General features: G+C 36.9%; 1 protein-coding gene across 3 annotated transcripts in view; it reads right to left on the bottom strand.

Annotated features, from left to right (window-relative positions):
- Positions 1 to 25,499, bottom strand: part of ATG5 (autophagy related 5) — a 113,972-nt gene that overhangs the window by 33,388 nt on the left and 55,085 nt on the right. For 2 of the 3 annotated variants that reach the window (XM_065888715.1, XM_065888718.1), the window contains one exon: positions 15,369 to 15,463. In XM_065888715.1, coding sequence (XP_065744787.1) covers positions 15,369 to 15,463 — 95 coding nt within the window. The remainder of the gene's footprint in view (positions 1 to 15,368; positions 15,464 to 25,499) is intronic. The other variant, XM_065888716.1, reaches the window with a different exon arrangement.

The raw sequence follows: 25,499 nt of genomic DNA, 5'->3' as shown, positions 1-25,499 counted from the left end.
CTCCGGACGCGCAGGCTCAGCGGCCATGGCTCACGGGCCCAGCCGCTCCGCGGCATGTGGGATCCTCCCGGACCGGGGCACGAACCCGTGTTCCCCGCATCGGAAGGCAGACTCTCAACCACTGTGCCACCAGGGAAGCCCTGTCTATCTTTTTAAAATGAGGTATTTAATCTTTCAGTTCTTAAAATTACCCCATAGTACTACATGCTTAAGCAGGGTAGTGAAGTTCATTCTATTCCTAAATTTGAGAGTTTATGCTTTAATGTGATCACTAAAAATCGCTTAATTGGTAACTGGAAAAAGAACATTCTGTAAATAAAAGAGAAAGAAAACCGCACAGCTTTAGCTATCTGTTTCAATCTCTTCACACTAAAGGGAGGATGTCATGTTTTTACTTTCTGTCCATGCATTTTCTCTATTAGAAGAAGAAGAAGAAGTAAAAAAGGACTGAAGGCAGGAAGCAACAGAAAGGGTGGAGTAATAAGTAGCCTGATGTGTGTAAAAACTGGAAAACAGTCTCAAATGGAAAGTTGTGATAGAAAGGAGTAAGAAAATAAAAGCAATGAACTCAACAATGTATCAAAGGAATAGTGATTAAGAGTGAGAGCTCTGGAGCCAGACTGCCTGGGTTCAAACCCTAGCTCTTCCACTTCCTGAGTGACCCTAGGCAATTTTCAATAACCAACCAATTACTTCATCCATACAATAGGGACAGTACCAGCATATGTCCCAGAGGACTCTAGTGAGAAGTAAATGAACTAATACATGTAAAGTAGTATTTCAAATAGTACCTGGCACACAAAGTACTCAATAAATGTTAGCTATTATTGGCGTTTCTCTATAGCTTACTTTAATTACCAGCAATGTTTTTTATTCTTGAAAATATTAAATGAAACAATGACTTAGCTTAGTGTAACAAATTAGTAATAAGAAAATGTTGACTTCATTTAATAATAACTTTAGTACTTTGGGATAATACTATTAATTTGCATATTTTAACTTCTTTAACAATAAATTAAGGACAACATTTGCCATTACATTATCTGTGTTATTTTGGAAATAATAAACGAAGCAAATTTTTAAGAAGCTCTAATATATATCCAACGCCTTAAAAACAAAACAGCAAATCATCTGCATCAAAAAGTTCCCATTCTTATACAAGACAATTTTAAAAAAATATACCCGCCAAATAAGCTTATAATTAATAGTTGCTTTCATTTTTCAAAAATCCACATAGGAAGCAATTTAAGACTAAAACAACCCCAGAGAGTAGTAGCTAGCTTATTTAGCAAGGGCAATCAAAATCTGCTGTGTTGGGCTGCCCCCTACAGGCCTCAATTTACCGATTTCTTTTAAAAGGTGTCTAAGGGAATATCATTAGAATCTTACATTAAGAATATTAATTAATTCTAAAGCAAAGTATTATTCATTCATTCATTCTAGCAGGAAACAGTCTCTAAGAAACCTCTATAAAGATACAGAGAGAAATGAAACAATTCCTTGACCTCCAGTAATTCACAGGTTACATCTTACAGAGAAATCACATAGACTCCAACAGATCCATGCTGAAATACTGCAAAATAGCTTAAGAAATGTCTATATTACAATGTTGCATGTAGAAAAAGAACCAGGCTGGAAATCCAAGACTCAAGTTCTACTCTTCTTGTCTCTGCCATTAAGTATCCAGCTGAACATCTGGGCAAGAGTTTTGTGCAAGCTTTCTAAAATTAGGGGGCTGAATTAGATGATTCCTAAGGATTCCTCCTAATGTATAATTACATTTGCCATAATAAGAGGCAGAAGGGAATGTTTTAAAACAAAATTCAGAGAAAGAAGAAATAATTTATACATGGTATGAAGAGTTGGGGCACATACAGAGAAATCAAGAAAGACTTCTTGGGGGAAGTGACATTTGAGCTGAGTTAAGAAGCATTCTGGGAATAGGGGCTATTCCCAGCAGGAGTGAACAGAGTAAGAAAATAAAAATATCAAGCATGTTTTGGGGAACAATACATGATGCTATTTGGTAGGAGTCTAGCTTTGTTTCATGAAAATCAAATTAACAGTAACTGAAATTAGTGCAAATGGCAAGAAAGTGATAAATGCAAATGGTTCTGGTACTGTACAATTCTAAGAAACTAATCAAAAGAGATTCCAAGGTATTTTGTCTAGAAAATTGAAAGAAAGTGGTAAAGAAATAGGGAACTGAAACAGAAAGAGTAGGTTATGTGAGTACTTGGCAGTAATGAGTAATAGATTTGGGGGACCAGACAGAGCCTCACAGAGAAGACTACACTAAGACCAGAAATATATTGATAAATGGAGTGAACTATTTGTCACATATGTTACAGCAGTCATAGGGGGTATAGCAATCCCTATCATCACTGATAAGATAATTCAAAGCAATAAAATCTAATAATAATTACAGCAAATAATTTGTAAATTATTTCCTATGTGCCAGGCATAATATCAAAAAGTATTACATTTAATTTTCATTAACAACCCTATGAAATATTATTATCCCTATTCTACGAATGATAAAATTGAGGTCCAGAGATGTGAAGTGAATGCCCCAAATCACAGCTAATTGGGATATACTTCCCTAAATGAAACTTCTCCATCTTAACCACTTGGTATATTAATGAAAGTTACAGATTCAATTCCTACAAATTTTTCAAAGTTCTTTACTGAAGAACCTATGTAGAAAAAAAATTCCAAAATAATCAAGGATAGACAACTTTTAGAAAAAGTAATAATCATCTATCATTTATAGCAATATTCATGTTCTTAAGCAATACATTAAGTTAAAATTTTTGTATTTAGAAATAATTAGAAAGAACAGATTAAAAAAAAACCTTAGAAAACTCCTCAGTCTTTATTCTCTTTCCCAAATTTCTACAAAATCCACCTATCTAAATTTGGAGGTTAAGAATTATTAGAAGTGGTGATGTCATCAGTAATGATGGAGTAAGGACTTCAAATATCCTATCTTCCATAAAAGCAATGAGAACACTGGCAAAAACTGTTGAGAGACAGAATTATTAATTTTTAAAACTTCCCACAAAGAAACACCCAGAACCAGATGGCTTCCCAGGTGAATTCTACCAATTATTTCAAGATTTAACACGAATCCTTCACAAACTCTCCCAAAAACTAGAAGAGGGAACACTACCCAACTCATTCTATGAGGCCAGTATTACCTGGATATCAAAACCAGATGAAGACATACAAGATAAGAATACTAGAGACCAACAATCGTTATGAATATAGACACAAAATCCTCAACAAGAAACCAGCGAACTTGGACTTCCCTGGTGGCACAGTGGTTAAGAATCCACCTGCCAATGCAAGGGACACGGGTTCGAGCCCTGGTCCAGGAAGATCCCACATGCCACGGAGCAACTAAGCCCGTGTACCACAACTACTGAGCTGAGCGCCTAGAGCCTGTGAGCCACAACCACTGAGCTTGCGTGCTGCAACTACGGAAGCCCATGCACTTAGAGCCCGTGCTCCGCAACAAGAGAAGCCTGCGCACAGCAATGAAGAGTAGCCCCTGCTTGCTGCAACTAGAGAAAGCTCACATGCAGCAACAAAGACCCAAAGCAGCCAAAAATTTAAAAAAGTAAATAAATTAAAAAAAGAAAAGAAAGAAACCATCAAACCAAACCCAGCTACATATGTTATATAATCTGACTGACTGGTATCTATCCCAGGAATACGAGGTTGGTTCAACAAAGAAAATCAAGCAATGTAATACATCATATTAATAGAATAAAGGGGAAAAACCCACATAAGAACCTGAATAGACACAGAAAAAGCACCTGACAAAATCCAACACCCTTTCATGATAAAAATACTCAACAAAATATAGGGAACGGAACTCAATCTTATAAAGGGCATATAAGAGAAACTTACAGGCTAACATCATACTCAATAATGAGAGACCGTAAGCTTTCTTCCCCCTTAAGATCAGGAATAAAACAAGGATGTCTGCTTTTGCCACTTTTATTTTGATTCTGTACTGAAGGTTCTAGTCAGGGAAATGAGGCAGGAAAAAGAAGTAAATGGCATTCGAACTGGAAAGGGAGAAGTAAAACTATCTCCATTTGTAGTGACATGACCTTCTATATGGAAAATTCTAAGGAAGCAGCAAAAAAAACAAACAAACCAAAAAACCCCCCCAAAACTGTTAGAAGTAAGAAACAAGTTCAATGAGGCTACTGGACAAGATCAATATACAAAAAAATCAATACTATTTATACACACTAGCAAAAAGTCCAAAAATGATAATAAAAACTGAATCAAAAAGAAAAAATTACGTAGGAATAAATTTAACAAAAGAAGCGGGCAACTTGTACACTGAAAACTACAAAACATCATTGAAGACCTACATATATGGGAAAAAATCCTGTGTTTACTGATTGGAAGACTTAATATTGTTTGTTAAGATAGCAATACTCCAGGGAATTCCCTGGCAGTCCAGTGGTTAGGACATGGGCTTTTACTGCTGTGGGCCCAGGTTCGATCCCTGGTCAGGGAACTAAGATCCTGCAAGCTGTGTGGTGCAGCCAAAAAGAAAAAAAAGATAGCAACACTCCAGAAATTGATCTACATATTGAATACAATTCCTATCAAAATCCTAATTGTCTTTTTTTTGGTAGAAACTGACAAGCTGATCCTAGTATTCATATGGAAATGCAAAAGATCCAGAATAGCCAAAATAATCTTGAAAAAAAGAACAAAGATGGAGGACTCATACCTCTTGATTTCAAAACTTACTACACAAAGCTACAGAATTCAAGAACAGACATATAATCAGTGGAATAGAACTGAGACTCTAGATACAAATCCACACATTGTGGACAACTAATTTTCAACAAGAGTGCTAAGACAATCCAATGAGAGAAAGAGAAGTCTTCAACAAATCACGCTGGGAGAACTGGAATATGTACATACAAAAGAATGAAGTTGGACCCCTTTACCTTGCACCATATACAAAAAATTAACTCAAAATGGATCAAACACCTAAATGAAAGAACCAAAACTATAAAACTTTAGAAGAAAACATAAGAGGAAATCTTCATCACTTAGTATTAGGCAAGGTTTTCTTAGATATGATAACATAAAAGCATAAGTAACAACAACAACAAAAAGAACTGGACTTCATCAGAACTAAAAACTTCTGTGTTTCAAAGGCCATGACCACGAAAGTAAAAAGACAGCCCACAGAACAGAAGTAACTATTTATAAAGCATATATCTAGTAAAGGTCTAGGATCCAGAATATATAAAGAACTTTTACAACTCAACAATGAAAAGACAACCCAATTTAAAAATAAGCAAAGAAGAGACATTTTTCCTAAGAAGATATACAAACCATCAGTAAGCACATAAAAAGACGCTCAGCATCATTAGTCATTAGGGAAATGCAAATCAAAATCATAATGAAATACCCCTTCATATCCACTTAGGATAACTAATCAAAACGATGTACAATAACAAGTGTTGGCAGGGACATGGAGAAACTGAAACCCTCATTCATTGCTGGTGGGAATGTAAAATGGTACAACCAATTTGGAAAACAATATGGCAGTTCCTCAAAAGGCTCAATGTGGAGTTATCATATGACCCACCAGTTCCACTCCTAGGTATATACTCAGGAAAAGTGAAAACATATGCCCACCCCCAAATTTGTACATAAATGTTCATAGGAGCTTTCTTCATAACAGCCCTAAAGTGGAAACCACCCAAATATTCATCAACCTGATGAATGGTTAAACGAAATGTGATGTATCCATACAATGGAAAGTTACTTAGTTAAAAAAAGGATGAAGTACTACATGCTACAAGACAGATGAACCTTGAAAATATTATGCCACATGAAAGAACGCAGACACAAAAAGACACATATGATGTGATTCCATTTATACGTCCATGTAGCACATCCACAGAAACAGAAAGTAAATTAGTAGTTGCCAGGGGCCAGGGAGAGGAGGGAAGAGAAGTGACTACTAATGGGTATGGAGTTTCTTTTTGAGGTGATGAAAATATTTTGAAATTAGATAGTGGTGATGGCTGCACAACTGTGAAATACTAAAACTGTACACTTTAAAGGGGTGAATTTTATGGATGTGAATTATATCTCAAAAAAATAACCCACTAGAATATCTGATCCTAAAATTTTGTGATATGGAACCACAAAAGACCCTGAATAGCCAAAGCAATCTTAAGAAGAACAAAGGGCTTCCCTGGTGGCACAGTGGTTGAGAGTGGTTAGGGCAACAGTAGAGAATGATAGTTTACTCAACAGAAAATCCAGCCCAGAATTCTGTAGTAAAAATGTATGGTATGAATGTTACAGTCTAATTTATTATGAGACCAGAATGACCACCACCTTCATAGATAATGAGACCTTCCTTAGTTTGTTATACAGTTTGTGTATTTACTGAGTACCTATTATGTGTATGGCATTGTGATGAACACAAAGATATAAGCACAGTACAGAGGCTCAACTTCTTCTCTGCGTTTACTAAAGAAGGAATTCTCCTTAGCTGTTTAATAAATGTTTAAAATACTCTGACCAACCTAAATGTCCATCAACGCATGAATGGTAAAGAAGATGTGGCACATATATACAATGGAATATTACTCAGCCATAAAAACCGAAATTGAGTTATTTGTAGTGAGGTGGATGGACCTAGAGTCTGTCACACAGAGTGAAGTAAGTCAGAAAGAGAAAAACAAATACCGTATGCTAACACATATATATGGAATCTAAAAAAACAAACAAACAAACAGTACTGATGAACCTAGTTGCAGGGCAGGAATAAAGAGGTAGACATAGAGAATGGACTTGATGACATGGGGTGGGAGGGCGAAGCTGGGGCGAAGTGAGAGTAGCATGGACATATATACACTACTGAATGTAAAATAGCTGGCTGGTGGGAAGCAGCAGCACAGCACAGGGAGATCAGCTCGGTGCTTTGTGATGACCTAGAAGGGTGGGATAGGGAGGATGGGAGGGAGGCTCAAGAGGGAGGGGATATGGGGACATGTGTATGCATATGGCTGATTTGCTTTGTTGTGCAACAGAAACTAACACAGTATTGTGAAGCAATTATACTCTAATAAAGATCTATTAAAAAAAAAGAGAGGGCTTCCCTGGTGGCGCAGTGGTTGAGAGTCCGCCTGCCAATGCAGGGGACAAGGGTTCGTGCCCCGGTCCGGGAAGATCCCACATGCCGCGGAGTGGCTGGGCCCATGAGCCACGGCCGCTGAGCCTGCCCGTCCGGAGCCTGTGCTCCGCAACAGGAGAGGCCACAACAGTGAGAGGCCTGCATACTGCAAAAAAAAAAAAAGAGAGAGAGAAAAAAAAAATACTCTGGAAAGAAATTACCTTCATAAGCTGACCTTAAATTTATATACAGAAAGGTGAAAATGAATGATATGCCTTCAACTTGCAAGTTATTTATCATTTTATAACTGTTACCTTCACTTGGATCAGAAGTGAAGTTATTTTGAGAACTGAGCATCCATTCTCTACTTTCTTGTCTTTACATATAAGATACAAATCCTGTTTTTAAGCACAGATGTCTTAATATTCATTGTAGCATGTACCGCCACGGCTAGAGTGTGAATTAAGTATTAGACACCTTGCCCCAAGGATTACTGCCATATAATTCTTTACATGAAAAAACAGCATAATAACAACTATACATGGAGAGGATTCTGGGAGCATGGAAGCTTAACGCTTCCCCCTCTCCCTTCTACTCCCAAATCTATCTCATACCCAACACAGTGGCTCTCCTGAGCTAAGGCATCTATTGGGGTGAGTAGGCAGGGAGGACCTACATGGAGGAGCTACAAACCCTCTGCAATATTCTCCCCTCTGGGTAGACATGAGCCTAAGGACCAACGAGCCTAAGGATCCCCAAAGGCTAAGGAAAAAGCTGGGAAAAAAGGCTGAATCCTGCTAGTAACGTTTATCATTCAATACTGTCTTGGCAATTCAATACTCTCTTGGCAATGCAATACTAGCAATGTGATAAAGCAAACAAGAAATGGCTGATAAAAATGACAGCAAGAGGTGTTGTTTTTTGGGTTGATGCCATAAATAAATATCTAGAAATGGAAATGAAATAAAGAAAAACAAAATCTAAAAAACACCTAGAAATAAATTAAAAAGAAAGGCACAGGGCCTATTTGAGAACATAAAACAAAATCTGAGTAAGAAAGATGTACCTGGGCTTCCCTGGTAGTGCAGTGGTTAAGAATCCGCCTGCCAACGCAGGGGTCATGGGTTCGAGCCCTGGTCCAGGAATATCCCACATGCCGCAGAGCAACTAAGCCCGTGCACCACAACTACTGAGCCTGCGCTCTAGAGCCCACGAGCCACAACTACTGAAGCCCGTGCCTAGAGCCCATGTTCCGTAACAAGAGAAGCCACCACAATGAGAAGCCCGCGCACTGCAACGAAGACCCAACGCAGCCAAAAACAAAAACAAACAAAAAAGATGTACCATGTTCTTATGTAGGAAGATTTAATGATATAAAAAGGTGAATTCTACCAAAATTAAAACAGAAATGTATTTCCACTTACTAAGCATGAAAAGACTGAAAAATAGGTAAGGAGTGAATTGTCCCAGCAGATATCAGAAGACTAAGATCAAATAAAAATAATACTGTTATAAGAAAATACAAATAGGGCTTCCCTGGTGGCGCAGTGGTTGAGAGTCCGCCTGCTGACGCAGGGGACACGGGTTCATGCCCCGGTCTGGGAAGATCCCACATGCCGCGGAGCGGCTGGGCCCGTGAGCCATGGCCGCTGAGCCTGTGCTCTGCAACGGGAGAGGCCACGACAGCGAGAGGCCCGCGTATCGCAAAAAAAAAAAAAAAAAAAAGAAAAGAAAAGAATAGAAAATACAAATAAACCAATGGAATGGTTTGTAAACATTTTTTACAGAAAGATACCATAAAAAATCAAGACAAATTTTATAGTTGTGATTATTTTTTACAAAGTGTTTGACAGAAAAATGGTTAATATCTATAAAAATAATTTTTTTAAAATCAGATAAATAACCCAAAAGAAAAATAAGCAAAATATTTATTTTGCCCCCAACTCTGTGCTCAAGACCAACAGGCTGTCCTCATACTTACAATGTCCCCTCTGCCTTCAAAGGTCCTCTCATGACTCTTTGCCTACCTTAATTCTATCCACTTGTCAGACCTCAAAAGACATGACACTTTCATCAAAGAAGGCTTCTCTGCCCTACTAAGCTAGATCAGATTCCCCTTAGAGGAATTAGGCTTTATTGCACTACATACCTCTCCTTCACAGCACCAATCACAGTTGTGATTTAAAATTTGTTTGTGTACTTATTTGATTAATATCTTTCCACCTCTAGATTATAAACTTTTAAAGGATGATGTACCATATTAATAACCACTTGCATCCCCTGTGCACAGTATCAGGCATAGCATGCAATGTTTGTGAACAAATGAACTTGAATGAATGAATGAGACAACCTTTTCTTACATGTAGCATATTGGCAGGATAACACTTATGAATCCACTGCTTCTTGAAAAACAGAAATTATGTGCCTAATTTTTACTATACAACCTAAATACCAATGCCTAAGGATTTCACAGTCACTTTACAAGTCTTTTAAAACAGATATCCTCCTTAATCACATCTGCTTACGTGTGCTTATCTCAATAACATTTTAGTTACATTTTTGAAGCACTTCCTGCCATTAACCTCATCTCTAGAATACTGGCTAATATGAAGCACCTGGATTTCAGGAACACAGAGGCTAAAGTAAACTGCCATGTAAATGACAGAAATGACACATTTTGGGGTCTGTAATGGATCTCTAAACTACTTTTGGACCTATTTTACTTTTACCACTAAAATTCCATCATTGGATTTAGAGTTATTTTGAGTCTGTGGTAATCAAATTACAGATGAAAAAGAACTAAAGTTTTCCAACAATCTGTATAAAAGTCAACCTTTAAAGAATATCACCAGTTAGAGATTTTCTAGGTTTGGTCAAAGTGGACTTCACTTTATGTGATACTTATGTCTTGAAAATTCTGTAAACTTAATTTTTATAAATAAAATTATATTTTCTTTGTAAGTCTCAACTATGTCTGGACACTAGTTGTTCCACATTTCATATGTGTGCCCCTGAGCAAGTGATTTAAAATTCCTCAGCTGGGGCTTCCCTGGTGGCGCAGTGGTTGAGAGTCTGCCTGCCCATGCAGGGGACGTGGGTTTGTGCCCTGGTCCGGGAAGATCCCATATGCCGCGGAGCGGCTGGGCCCGTGAGCCATGGCCGCTGGGCCTGCGCGTCCGGAGCCTGTGCTCCGCAACGGGAGAGGCCACAACAGTGAGAGGCCCGTGTTCCGCAAAAAAAAAAAAAAATTCCTCAGCTTCAGTTTCCTGAGTGTAAAATCAGATAATGATCCCTACATCCTAAGATGGTTTTGAGGCTTCCAAAGATAAAATGGGCCTCACCGAAGCATGCTCGCTGTCCTATCCTTTTTACCCCCTGCTATACAGGAATTCTATTAGAATGCTGCAAAGAAAAAAGTTTAGCAAAATTATGCCCTTTATTTGTCTTATTAATAAACCTGGATTTTCAGGTTTTATTTAAATTTACTTACTAATTTAAGGCGTCAAATAGTACAGAGATCTATATCTAGTATATTAAAGAAATGAAAAGTACAGATTAATCAAAATGCCACATAAGTAAAAGCTACACTTGATCAACAGACTATCCCAACCACACAAACTAATCAGCTGTAGAACACCAGACATATGGTATCACCTTTAGATCATATAATTAAGGAAAACAGAAAGCAGATCCCATCTCCCTTTGGTCAAGGTATGAATGAAGATTCAAAAATACAAAATAGGGAAATGGAAAAAGCCAGAGAATGGACAATGGGCAAAAACTAAGACTCCTAAATTTTTATATTCACTTATGCATCTCACGTCTAAAATTTTAATCAAGTTCCAGTAAGAACCAAACCAGATAAGGGTAAAGCCAACAGCAAAGTCAATAAAGAGAACCAATAAAACCACGAGGCTCAGGGTCTTCTCTGGTGGCACAGCAGTTAAGAATCCGCCTTTCAATGCAGGGGACATGGGTTTGACCCCTGGTCCAGGAAGATCCCACATGCTGCAGAGCAACTAAGCCCGTGTGCCACAACTACTGAGCCTGCACTCTAGAGCTCACGAGCCACAACTACTGAAGCCTGCATGCCTAGAGCCCGTGCTCCACAACAAGAGAAGCCACCGCAATGAGTAGCCTGCACACCACAACGAAGAGTAGCCCCCCATCGCCACAACTAGAGAAAGCCTATGCGCAGCAACGAAGACCCAACACAGCCAAAAATAAATAAATAAATAAATAAAAACCCTGAGGCTCTGTCTCTCCCTGTTTGAGGAGAAGCTGCCACTGTCTTGACAGAGGAAAGATCAGGCAGCAAGTTCTGCCCTAACAGTCACCACCTGGCAGCCAGGTTTTGTCAAGCAAATTTTGAGAATTCTCTAGCTTCCCACTTTCTATCTAATTATAGCACTTTATGAAAACCATTCTCTCTCACACATACACATTCTCTTTCCCTCTCTCTCTCCCATTCTCTCTCTGAATCCTTTTATGTTATGATATGACAGTAACAGGTATGGATACATCTGACAATATTCCCCAGAAAAGAATGGTAAATACTGCCATAACGGAAAGAACTGTACTTACTGTAAAAATAATAAATCTGCTCTGAAATCAGGAGTATAAAGTGTTTGAAAAAGAATATCATTGGTATAATTAGATAAACCTGTAATACGGCTTCTTTAAAGAACAATTCCGACCAGATGTATAAATTCACTCAGTCATGCCCTTTTCATTTTGTGGATGAGGAAACGAAGGCCCAGCAAGACAGTAAGCGCCTGTGGACACACAACTCATCAGTGTCACACCTCCCACAGAGCCTTAGAGGCCTCCCTTCTAGTGCAGTGCTCTTAGTAGGAAACCTAACTGTTTTTCAAGGGAAACTGCTTTGGCCTTTATGTCTCAAATATCTGACAACTTGGCGAGCTCAGAGAGGTTTACATGAAGTCACAAATTGTCAGACTAGGTGAATAAGGCAAAACTGTGATCTTGATCTATCATGCACTGTTTCTGGATGCAACCCTTCCAACAGCTCTTTTGTACTTGCTCCTACTATTCTCCCACCATTTGAATTAATTTTAGAAGTGTGTTTTCTTCAACTACTACAACAGCACTATCCTTGTTAAAGCCAGCTAGTTCTTTCAGTTTTGGATTATTTGAACTATAAAGTCTTTTTTTCAGCTTCAGAATTATGTGATCTTTGGTGCTTTTAATATTCCAAGATTCAACGAAGTAAGTACTTGTGAAGCACCTACAGTGTACGTAACACTGTGCTAAATAAATCCTACTACACAGATTTAAAAAGGAAAAAACAAAAAAAAAGCCCAAACAAAAAAAACTAACCTTGCCTTCAAAGATATCACTAGCATGTTGAGTGTATTAGTGTATCCACACTGCTAGTTAGATCAAGAATTACCTAACTTGGGCAAATCACTGAACCTGTCCAGGCCTAGATAAAGGGATTTTCAAACTGTGCTTTAGAATTTCCATAAATATGTGATGCTATAACCACTGGTCCCCAGGAGGACAGAGTCAAGCCACCTGAGTCAATATCACTTATCCCCATCTACCCACCCCTTCCAAGTTCAACCCAAAAGTGGGCTGCTGCATTAAAAAAAAAAAAAAAAATGAAATCTACTCAGAAAACTTCAGGACCACTCTAAAATTCCGTAATAACCTGTTACTGTTTTTATTCCATATTTTAACCACCAATATCTATGTCAGTGATGGTGAAGACGCAGCCTCTCCCTATGAGATTTACAGGCCACATGAAGGATCCTACCCACTATAAGTACTATACTTAGTCCATAAAATCTGACTCAGTTTTGGCTTTTCTCAGCGCAATAACTAAAGCATATCACTACTGAATCTAGTTCTGTAAAATCACTGCTGAAGTTCTCTTAGGGAATACCTAGGTGGTCAGTACCAATTTATGTAACGTGAGACATTTCTTCTCTCCATACAACTAGGCTTCCTGTCACCTTTCTCACATTATTTTATGCAGATATAGAAACTGTCCTATTTGCACACTGTTTAACATTAACAGTCGCCGAAACTGTTCTACTGCTCTGCTGCCTGTACAGAGAAGACTGAGACTCTCTCATGTGAGCAGCAACAATGTTTCCCTTCCTTTTCCTTAACAGGTCTCTCCAAACCTCTCTTCTCTTGGGCTGAAAACTTTACTGGTTAATCCCAATCCTCAATTGCCTTGCTCCATCAATTACTTTCCTTCTTATTTGATAAACACATTCTTCCATAAAATAACCTAAAATTTTATTCTGCCTTAGCCTTCCCATTACTTCGCCAAGTCTTTATTATACTGTGGATGATCCATGGCTTATGACACATTGTCTTTAGCTATTGCTGAGTGACACTTTAGGAAGCAGCTTTACTGAAACTATTATTATATTTTTACTGTAGGTAAGGTATAAAGGATATTGCCCTGTCCCTTCAAAGTGAAGCCATGTGAGAATTTCTTTCCTAGGTGGTGCCCAAGAAAAGTCAGCTTTCCTGATGATCTAGTAAGTTTTCATCATATATAAAATGAAAAACAAAGTTATATCTCATCACATTTCCTTCCCCTTTGCTCTGGCTACAAGGAACCTTGGGGTCAAATTTATAGGTCAATTTTAATAAATTTGACGATCTCACTTATTCATAGCGTAGTTCATTTCATGCTGGGTTTCCATTTTATATCTTTGGTGGCTCTAATTTTAAATTTCAACCTTTTTCTATTTTGTGACTATACAAAATATATTCTTGTAAATTGCCTCAGATTCTTCATGATATAAGATAAAGTATAAATAAATAAATTATGGCATTTCCAAACCCACTGGGTAATATTTGTGCTTAACAAAGACTCGTGGAATTAAAATTTTACTTTCCTGAAAAAAGGAAGCAGAGGAGTGCGGCTGATTAGATCATCTGGTCTTTATTCCATCAGTCATTTTTCTCATTTTATTTCTATTGTACATATTATGAATCCATGATCTAAACATAGTCTATTTGCCATTATGTTAATGAAATAAATGAGAAGCAACCTTATTTAAGTCATAAAAACTTTTCATTCTTTGAGTATACTGGGATTTTTGTTTTTTACTTTTCAATCGGACAGTTTGTTTTCCTCTTTGAACACACATTAATCTAATGGCACTATAAAAGATTAAAAAATAACTGTAGAAGTAACTATGAGTAAGACTGTTAGATAGTAAAAATGGCTACAGAGAGAAGTTATGACACAATCTCTTTGAGTCTGAATCGAAGGCCTGCTAGATGAGAGTCTATGTTTGTGATACTGTGTTTCTAATTCCTATTCTTAACTGCTTTTTCCATGATCGTAGGCAACTAGCTTTCTGGATACCATTCATTCAATGAAAATTTACTCAGTATTGCTATATAGGAAATATATGGTAGTTTTAAAGTACTCTACAGAAACATGGAGTTTCTTAACCCCACGAAAGTGTAAAGTGTACAGTAATGAGACGCTACTATTTATTTTGTTGTACAACACTGAGGACCCATCATCTAAAACAAATACAGTCGATTCTCATCTGTGGTACTTATGTTCTATAAAGTTACTGCAAACACTGACTGAATTAACAAATACTGAACCATTGCTCTTAGGGGGATTACAAGGGTTACTGCAAGTCTCTGGTCACATGTCTTCAACTCATCAATACATAACCTTGTTTTATGTATGTTTCTGTATAAAGATAGCACTTCAGCACTATGCTTGGGAGTCATTTTTAACATCAAAATTACCAACAAAAAGCACAAAAACGTGAAGAACGCGGCACTAAATAGACTGGGAAAAGTCACTTGTTTACAGTATGAGAGCAGAAACAAGAAGGCACAGCATCACTGAAAATGTGCACATGGGCAAAGCAAATTTTTCATCACTCTGCACATGTCCAGGGAAGTACTGTTGAGTACTGACTTTGAGGTTGCAAATAAATTTTAGCAAGCAGGCTAATCTGCAAATACAAAATCTGCAAATAAAGAGCACCAACTAAATGAGTCACATATTTCACAGTGCAGTCTCTGATTTGACTGCCACCAAAACGAAGAGATCTGGAAAACCCTAATAAATGTTATTCAGTTACTATGCAAACTGAAAAGACTTTGGACTAGAGGGCTTCAAGAAGTAAGATGTCCGAGACTTTCATAAGTTGGTATTGTTAAAAATGTTACTTCCTACCTGGTATATTCTAAAAGGGATGTAACGAAATCCATTTTCCTCTGCAGGATATTCCATGAGTTTCCGATTGATGGCCCAAAACTGGTCAAATCTGTCTGTAATGATAAATTATTCATTAAAAATGAACAACATTACAATTTAATACCTCATATGAAGAGATTAAAGTTGTTAAGCATCCATTCTAATAGAAGTTTCTGAAAGGGCATTATTTCTATGTTATTTTTTCTTAAACTTATCTTTCCATAACTAAACATAAAGCAAGATATAAAATTATTTTTTTTCTACATTATTGTTGCTTCCTTTTCCTAGATATCTCCATAGACATTTTTTCTCATAAGAGAAACTCTAAATAGATTATGACTACTGGTGTTATCACAGCAAAAAACATCAGGTATAGATGAATGTCTCGATTCCCTTGGTCCTATTCCTACTGTCTAAACTAAATGCACAGCTTCAAGTGACCTAAAGTTTAACCACAAATTGTTTAAAGAAACAAAGTAAAAATACCAAACACAGTACACATTAAACAGAAAAAAGATAAAATTATAGGACAGGCTTTGAAAGAAATGTGAAACTGACACTTAAATGTCAGTTGCAGTTTAATCTCAGACTGATTAAACAACTCCTTTTTAAAAATGTAAGGCTTGCTTTAAACAAAAAAAAACCCCACTTTACTGATATATAATTCACATACCATAAAATTCACCCTTTTGAAGTGTTAACTGAGTGGTTGTTAGCATATTCAGAGTTGCCAATATATAATTTCAGAACATTTTCATCATCCCCAAAAGAAACCTGTACCCATTAATAATTATGCCCTCCCCCCACATCCCCTGGAAATCACTAATCTCTATTCTATTCCAGAGATTTCATATAAATGGAATCATATAATATGTGGTCTTCTGCATCTGTTTTTCTTTTTTACTATGTTTTCAAGGTTCATTCATGTTGTAGCATGTATCAGAACTTCATTTTTACTACCAAATAATATGTCATTGTATGGAGATACCACATTTTGTTTACCCATTCAACAGTTTGTAGACATTTGGGTTGTTCCCACTTTTTGACTATTATGATTAACGCTACCATGAATATTCACGTACAAGTTTCTGTATGGATGCGTATTTTCTATTTTCTTGGGCATATTACCTAAGAATGGAACTGCTGAGTTACACAGTAACTGTTTATCTGCCATATGGTAACTATGTTTTGAAGAACTGCCAAACTGCTTTCCAAAGAGGCTGCACCATTTTACACCCCCACCAACAATGTATGAGGGTTCTGATCTGTCCACATCCTTGCCAACACATTATTGTCCATCTTCTTTATTATAGTCATTCTAGTGGGTATGAAGTGGTATCCCCTTATGGTTTGATTTCCATTTCCCTAAAGACTAATTATGCTGAGTATCTTTTCATTTGTTTCCTAGCCATTTATATATTTTCTTTTGGAGAAATGACTATCAAATCCTTTGTCCTCTTTTTAACTGGGTTGTTTATCTTTTTGTTGTTGAGTATTGTAAGAGTTCTTTATGTATTCTGGATACAAGCCCCTTAATCTGATAAATAATACACAACTATTTTTTTTTCCCATTCTGTGTGTTGTTTTTTAACGCCTTTAACTCACCCGGATTTCTACCTTAAAATATTTTTTATACACAGAAATTCATCTCAGAATCAAATCTCTGTAAAGTACATGAATACTCCAGAATCTCAGGTCAGCCTGGTATATTCTCTACTACTAGACTCATCTCAACCCAATTTACTGGTAATATATTCATACTGCTTAAGCCATCATAATTATATATAAAAAACAAAGTTTAGCTGTTTCTTCTTAGATGACTGTGACAGGCTCTAGGCCTTCTCTAATCTCATTTTCAACTCCAATCTGGGGAAAGACACATACTACAATAGAACTGGTAGGATAGGGAATTTAGAACCCAGTCAGTCCAGGGCAATTTCACAGATGACAACTAAGGTCCAGCTTGTTATGAGTTTAGTTAAGAACCAAGACAAGACTCTTGGTCTTCTGATTCAAAGCCCACAACCGTTTCAACAGTTGCAACCAAAAAACTGCATCTTAATGCTAAGAGTAGCTCCTTTAACCACAATTCTTTCATTTCATGTATGAATCAATTATTCAGTCAATGCTTTTTTAAAAGTATCTTTCTGCTTTCAAGTATCAAGCAAGAATGTGATAGCTAAATAAAGTGATTCTTCATGCACTGCTAAAATTTTACTCACTGCCTCATCATTAAATCTCTAACACCTACCACAGTGCATGCACAACATATGCTCCTGAATCAATGAATAACAGAATACTACATATATAAATTTTCATTAAAATTTTTGGATTCTATAACTTAGGTTACAGATTAGGTCTGTAACTTAACAGCTAGACTAGAAACAACAAATCAACTGAAAATTCTGCCCTAATTCACTTTCAGATGAAATAAAAGGAGTTAAATAGTTCTAATACCTCTTCTAAAAATAAAATTTTGTAATTATTTAAGACAACTTCTTTATCAAAATATAACTTATTAAAAACCACAAGCAAACCTCTATTAAATGAAAAATTTATACTGTTTCTAACAGAGGGGAAAAAATGGGCTAAAGCAGTGGTCCTTAACCAAGGAAGATTTTGCTCCCCTGTGGGTGTGGGGACATTTTTGGATGTCACCAATATGTGTGTGTTACTAGCATCTAGTGGGTAAAAGACAGGGATGCTGCTAAACATACCACAATGCATAGGACAGCTCTCCACAACCAAGAATTATCTGACTCAAAATGTCAATAGGGCTAAAGGAAGGAAAGCAAACACAAACAAACAAAAAGTACAGAAAGGTAATTAGTGAAAAGCTTTCACGTACCTATATTGCAAAAAAGTAAACTGGAAAAAGAAACATCACTGTGCACATTACCAATTTGCTGACACTCAACTCCAAATTCACCCTTCAATATATACACAGGCATAACGGACACAATTTCTTTAAGCATCTCTAGCGTGACAATCACATTAAGCTTTCTCAGTAGAGAGTACTGAAAGGACACTGCAGGAGAAAGGGGCTCCTGCCTACACACACACACACTGAAGGCTCCTTGCCCAAATTAGCACCCTGCTTTCCTCTGCAGGCCCATATGGGTGGCTGGCCTACAGTTTCCCACAGAGACGCCAGTCCCTCTGCATGCTTGTGCCACTTGTTGCTGGTGGCCCGCACTCCAGATTTTCCTGACTTCCCAGCCACTGCAGACCTGCTCCAATCTGGGCAAAATAGTGAACACTTCTCTACTAACCCAATGGGCTGGAATATACATTCTCCAATGAGTTCTAGACCCAGCCCTGGGAAGGGGCTCCTTTTAAGTGTGACCTTCCTCTTTAGCCCTAGGGTACCAGATATGATTTTCTTCTATCTTCAGTTACTCTTTTACCAGAGTTTAATCATTCAGTATATAATACTTAACCTATTTATCCCTTTGTGTGGTTTCTATCTCCTAACTGGACCTAGTCTGATACAACTATGTTTTAAAGGAATAAAGACATAATAAAAATCTGTATTAATTAAGATTAGCTTTATCTTCTTATAAAAATGTTATGTTCTTATATAAAATAGGCATTTCCTCAACAATACCAAAAACATTCCAACCAAGAATAATTTAACTTTTATAAGTCAAAGTTATTAATTAGAAAGACACAAATAAAAGAAATTAAAAGAAAATCAGTGCTGAGTTTCAGTTCATAACCAAATGCCTTTCACACTGGGTTTTGTAACATCGGGAACTCTTCTATCCCTTAGTCAATAATTAAATAAATTTGGAGTAAGGATGTATTGCTAACTTCCTACATGGTAATGAATCAAGTATATATTAACCTGTCACCAAACAATTAGTTATTATAATTAAGTTGTAAATTTGGTTATTTGTGTCATTGGCCACGAAAACAGTACCTACAAGTAAAAGAAGCTCAATGGTCTTTAGCTGCTCATTTTTTAAACTGTCAAGTTAGGTAAATGTACATCTATTTCAACAGCTTTCACGTTAATTTAGTTCTAATTCTAAAACAAAACAAACTACTAAGTAGAAGAAAAAATTAAAACTAGCAGTCACTTAGCTTATACAAAGAATGGGAGAAAAGAAGGTAACTTAACATACCTCTTGCCAGAGCTATTAAGAATATGATTGATAAGTTGGTTTCTGTTTTCTATAGCTGTGCTATAGAAAGTCAATCTATTTTTTTTAAAGATATTAAAAACAGAATTCCTCAAAATCCTGGTGGCCACCAATTTTTTCTTCTCACTCTCTGCTGAATTAAGCTTTTATATTGGTCTTGGAAATTTCTTAAAAATCCAGAAAAAAGGATTTTTTAAACCAAAGATCTTCCTAAGAAGCATGAAAAATAAATTGATTACATTTGTATTCTTTGTTCCTCACATGGAAAAAGCTGCAGAAAAAAGTGGCGATCTTAAAGGATGTTTCTGCTCTTCCACTTAAGTTTTATTAAGAACTCAAGGCAAAATAATTTTTAATATTCAAATGTCACAAACAATGTATTCGTCTACAGGATCCCACAGGAAACGTGGAGGACATCTAAGGGACCGCGACCCAGCCTCAATTCAGTAATGTGGTATTGCTGGCTGGGATATAACCATAGGAAAGGGGTGAAATGGCTTCCACATGCACACCATCCACTTCCTGCTCTTTAAGTCTGTGATGTCAAAAAGAACAGATTTACAGCACCCTAAATAAGTGTCAGATCATGATGGCCCATAAAACACAGGCTTTAAGCTTTTCTTTAAAGAGAAAAAGCAAATGGTTGAAAATCACTGCTGAAGGGAACACACTCCTCACAGAATTCTGCATTTATCAACAGTATTATTCAAATCAGTACTACAGGTGGTCATGTAATATACATGGTGCTTTGACCAGAGGCTTTCAAAATTTATAGCCGAAAACGTATCCAAGTACAGACCTATTCGAATTAATTTCTTAACATGTAATATAGTAAACATCTTTGTGAAGCAAAATAGGAGGGGAAAAAAAAACAGTAATTACTGGTAGGTACCAAACACAGGTGTGTTAAATATGTGACCTGTATCTTCAAACTCATTTGTCCTTTGAGTCATATGTTAACAGGACAGTTAGGGCTGACCCAGGGAAGGGAGCATTCTCTGTACGGCAGCAAGTCCACTGGTGCTTGGATGCTTCTTAACAGAACTACACCCACACATTTCTATGAGAACTTCTGTTTGAGGTTTAAAGTTACTGTTATATATCTTCAAAGAAGTCTTGAAAATGCTTCAAGGACCCCTGAAAATTTGTCATGAAGACAGAAGTAGGCAGGACCAGCAGGCTGGCCTCTGTACTAAGGCTGAGAGGAGAACCAAACCAGGAGAAGGTCAATCCTTAATCCTGTTCGTAAACACTCATCTTGGCAATAGGATTGTACCCTGGGGAATTTGTTGTTAGAGTGAATCAAAAGAGCAATAAAACCTGGATCTGAGGAAATCTTTGACCTGGAGCATCACTGTCTCAGAATAAACTGAGAGAAGACATTTATAGTAGTCTCCCCATATCCACGGGGGATACGTTCCAAGACCTCCAGTGGATGCCTGAAACAGCGGATAGTACCGAATCCTATACATACTGTGTTCTTCCTATACCTACATACCTGTAATAAAGTTTAATGTATAAATTAGGCACAGTAAGAGACTATCCCAATTGCCAGCATCACTAACATTTTGCGGCCATTATTAAGTAAAATAAGGGTTACTCGAACACAAGCCCAGCAATACCACAACAGTTGATGTGATAACTGAGACGGCTACTACGTGACTAACAGGAGGGTAGCACATACAGTGTGGATATACCGGAATCATCCCCTATACTTCACATGCTGAGGTGAGACGGAACAAGATTTCATCATGCTACTCAGAACAGTGCACGATTTAAAACTTGTGAATTATTGATTTCTGGAATTTTTCATTTAATATCTTCAGACCACGTATGCCCACAGGAAACTGAAACTGTGGAAAACAAAACCATGAATAAGGAGGAACTACCATATTCCTCTGCCCTAAAAAAGAAGTGCTGTCTATTAAAATATAGTCAATTACTGGGATTCACTCTTGGAAAACATTAAAGATGCTGTAACACACAGTCTAGAAAACTGGCCTCAAGGAGAGGAATCAATATATATTTTTACAGCGTAATTCTCTCTGTATTCGCTGCTACGACTTTCATCTAAACCACTATCAACTCTCATCTGAACCATTGCGACAGCCTCCTAATTGGGCTCTGCCCTTCCACTTGTATCCATAATACACAGCATCCAGAATGCTCTTTTAAAACATAAATTGAATCATACCATGAATGAATAAGTTTCTAAGCATTCTTCCAATGGGCCATAAGGAATAATGCTTTATAATGTACTTTAACAATACGATTCTTTGAAGTTAAGTACTAGAATCATTATTAAAAGAAAAAATCCAATGCATCTCCTTACTGGCTACAAATGGCGCAGACTGCTCCCCACTCAAACTCTGCATGCAAGCAACCATAATGTTGGTAATGAAATACCTCCTTCCCGGGAAGCCGGTTCCTTTCAGCCCCCTCCCACTCCCTTGGAATGCAATGGTTCCTGCATCCCTCTGAGATCTCACTGCCTACCACTCTGCTTACTTACTAAAGCTCCAAATCACACTCTTTTTCTTTTCTGTCCCTAGAAAACACCAAGCTTATCCCCGTATCACAGTTAGAGGCTTGGAATCCCCCACTTTTCTAATCGTCACGTAGCTGCTTTTTTGTCATCATCCAAGTCTCAACAGAAGTGTCACCTCCTCAGGGGAGAACTTCCTCATAATTCTAGCTAAAGTATTATTCTGTTTTCTTCTAAACACTTACTGTTCTTTGAAATTACCCTATTTACATGTTTAATTAGTTACTGTCTCTCTCCCCCAATTAAAATGCATTCCAAGAGTCAATCTCAGTAGTTGACTTTATTTTAATAGACAGAATTCAATTACTGTATTTCAACCAATTAAGAAACATTTACTTCAAATTTATTTTCAAATTGGGCCAGTAACAACATAAAAGGGATTCAAAATTCAAAAAAAATCATAATGTAAAAAACCCCCAACTTATTCTATGTGCTCATGTTAAAAATTTTAAAAAAGGAAGAAATGACCTTCAATTATATTCGTCTTCACTGACTCTAAAAGACAATTTTTAAAGTAGCTTGTTTGCCAAAAAGAGATTTAAAGAGCTATAGCCAGTGGCAGGCCAGCGCTAATTAACTAAATGTATTCCTGTGTAAATCACCTATAGATTTTTAACCAGATTACCTGACTTGTTACCTTTCAAAACTACTATAAATTGAGAAAATATTTTTCCTCTCAGGTTAAGTTACAGTTTATCACTTACCTAAATTCAGAGGGCCAGAAGCAAATTTAACATGTAATCAAGCCCATTTTTACTTCACTCAGAGCACTCCAAAGTCATAAGACAAAAACAAAAATCTATTTTAACTTTTGAAAGACCAATGGAGAAAAAGATACTCCATTATATTCACTATTATCTTTGCAATGTTTATTATGCAGGATACTCTACCTTTATTCTAATACAAATTCCTCATGCTTCTGATGAGAAACTGTAAATGAGAAAATTTTATTAATAATTCTTCATAGACAAATAACAAAAGCTTAAAAAGCTGGGTGGGGCACCAGCGGTCACTGGAGATGCAATATATCATGCAACATTTCTCAGCTTTAGCTGCCTACCTGGACCACCTGAGAAACTTTAAAAAAAATATTAATATCAAGGACCCACTCCAGACCAGTTATTTCAGATTCCCTGGAACTGTATTTTTTGGAAACTCCCAGATGATTCTAATATGTAGCCAGAGTTAACAGCCCCCAGTTGGAAAATACACTGACTTTAGAATCAGAGATCTAAGATCAAATCCTGGTCCCATCTCTTACTAGCCCTGTAAGCTATTTTCCTCATTTTTAAAGTTGATAATGTTTATCTAATTCTTAGGAAGAATCACTAAGAAGGCATATCCAGGACTGGGACATCACAGGAATTTAGTAAATGTAATATGATTACAGGTAAATTCTGTTCTATTTCAAATCCATCTCATCTGTCTAAGGTGGCTACATGAAAAATGCCTCTTTAAAAGAAGTCTCCCACTTGCAAATAGTTCATATTATGAATCTCCAGTTTAATTCAGGCAAGGAAGAGAAAAGAAAAAGTAAAACAACTGAGAGAAGTAACAGTGTACTCAATTAAGTTTTTACTTTGTAGGATCTGCATAGAGTTAAATCTATTAAAGTGTTTATTTACTCCTATTATGTACCTAATTGAGTACTGGGAGCTGTAGAGAATTAAAAACCAAAATATAAAACAAGTACACGGACTCTCCTTTACTTAATATGTAGCTGGGGAAGCCAAACTGACATACATAAAGTTATCACAATTTCTAATGGGTCCGATTGGTCCTTTATTGTGCATTAGTAGTGCCTGATGGTTCAAGTCCTCCCCGCCGCCCACTTCTCTTCTAATGCAGGTGACCAAGTGACAGATGCTTAAGTAAAAAGCATGTTAAAAGTTAGGCTGGGGACTTCCCTGGTGGCGCAGGGGTTAAGAATCTGCCTGCCAATGCAGGGGACACGGGTTTGATCCCTGGTCCAGGAAGATCCCACATGCCATGGAGCAACCAAGCTCATGCGCCACAACTACTGAGCCTGCGCTCTAGAGCCCACGCGCCGCAACTACTGAAGCCCGCGTGATCTAGGGCCCGTGCTCCACAACAAGATAGGCCATCGCAACGAGAAGCCCACACACCGCAACCTGTTCGCCACAACCAGAGAAAGCCCGCGCACAGCAACAAAGACCCAACACAGCCAAAAATAAAAATTTTTTTAAAAGTTAGGCTGGTAAAAAAGTGGTATTAAAATAACTCAAGTGATGCTAGAGTGAAAAGTCATGGTAGTAGAACCTCAGAGATCATTTTTATTAATTACATACCTGAACAGAATTTAACTGTTTTTTTAAAACCCTAAATGAATTTTATGTTGCTTGATTTTCAAAGCAACTTTTGAGGGAAGCTGCGGTTCAAAGCAGGTAAATGATTTGCTTGAGGTCACCAGGTCAGTAGATTCTCAGGGATGCTACCATATCACAGAAAACTTTCAGTTACATTTCTATAAATTAAAACACTGCTTGCTTGTTAAAACTCCAAGTTGAGTCAATTCAATGACGTATGATTAACAGGAATCTGAGAAACTGTTAATGAACAGAATGTTCACATTATCAAAAATTCCACAGTCCTATACTTCAAAATTCATGGTAGTGTCAGGTATAATAGTTTACCAAATCTTGTCTCCTTTGGCAGTTACAGATCACAAACTGAACAGTTAGCAGTAGCTGCTGCAGAAATACTTAAACATTTAAGTAAATAACAATTTACTTCAACATGCACATTAAGGCATTATTTTTCAATGAGAACAAGGAAAAATGCAACTGATAATTGAAAATATCATTCAACTAGGAACAACTACCTCTTAAAAGCAGACATGGGCAATGATGAGGAAAACGGGAAAATTCAACCATAGTTTAGCTTTTAGCTACTAGGCTTATTCAGGTGGCTATTACTACACAATTTATTTATTATAACAACTCACTCACTATCAAAACAAAGTTGACTTGTAAAATTATACACATACCCCCCAAAATAGGGCCCATCCAACATTTTATAAACTATATTACTTCCTATAGTGAGTTTATTTTAGAATAAATACTATTATTTTAAATGTATTCAGTAGGTTTTAGTAATAAGTGATATAATGTATCCTAAAAGTTAATCAGGATTTCTAAGAATTCCAGCAGAAATAAGAATAAAGTTATTAAAAATTGAAATTATTCTACCAGTGCTTCTCAACTTATTCATTTACACTCAAATATCTGAATCCCACAGAATATTATTCTGAGTGTAATAACACCTTAAAGTAAATGATGATAAAAATATTGGGGGGAAACTTATTTTTGAATTTTATATTATTTATTTTTTGTACAGCAGGTTGTTATTAGTTATCTATTTTATACATATTAGTGTATATATGTCAATCCTAATCTCCCA

This window comes from Phocoena phocoena, chromosome 12 (genome assembly GCF_963924675.1).
Source record: "Phocoena phocoena chromosome 12, mPhoPho1.1, whole genome shotgun sequence".
NCBI lineage: Eukaryota > Metazoa > Chordata > Mammalia > Artiodactyla > Phocoenidae > Phocoena > Phocoena phocoena.
Note: the sequence above shows the minus strand (reverse complement) of the source record. Positions and strands in the feature narration are given on the sequence as shown.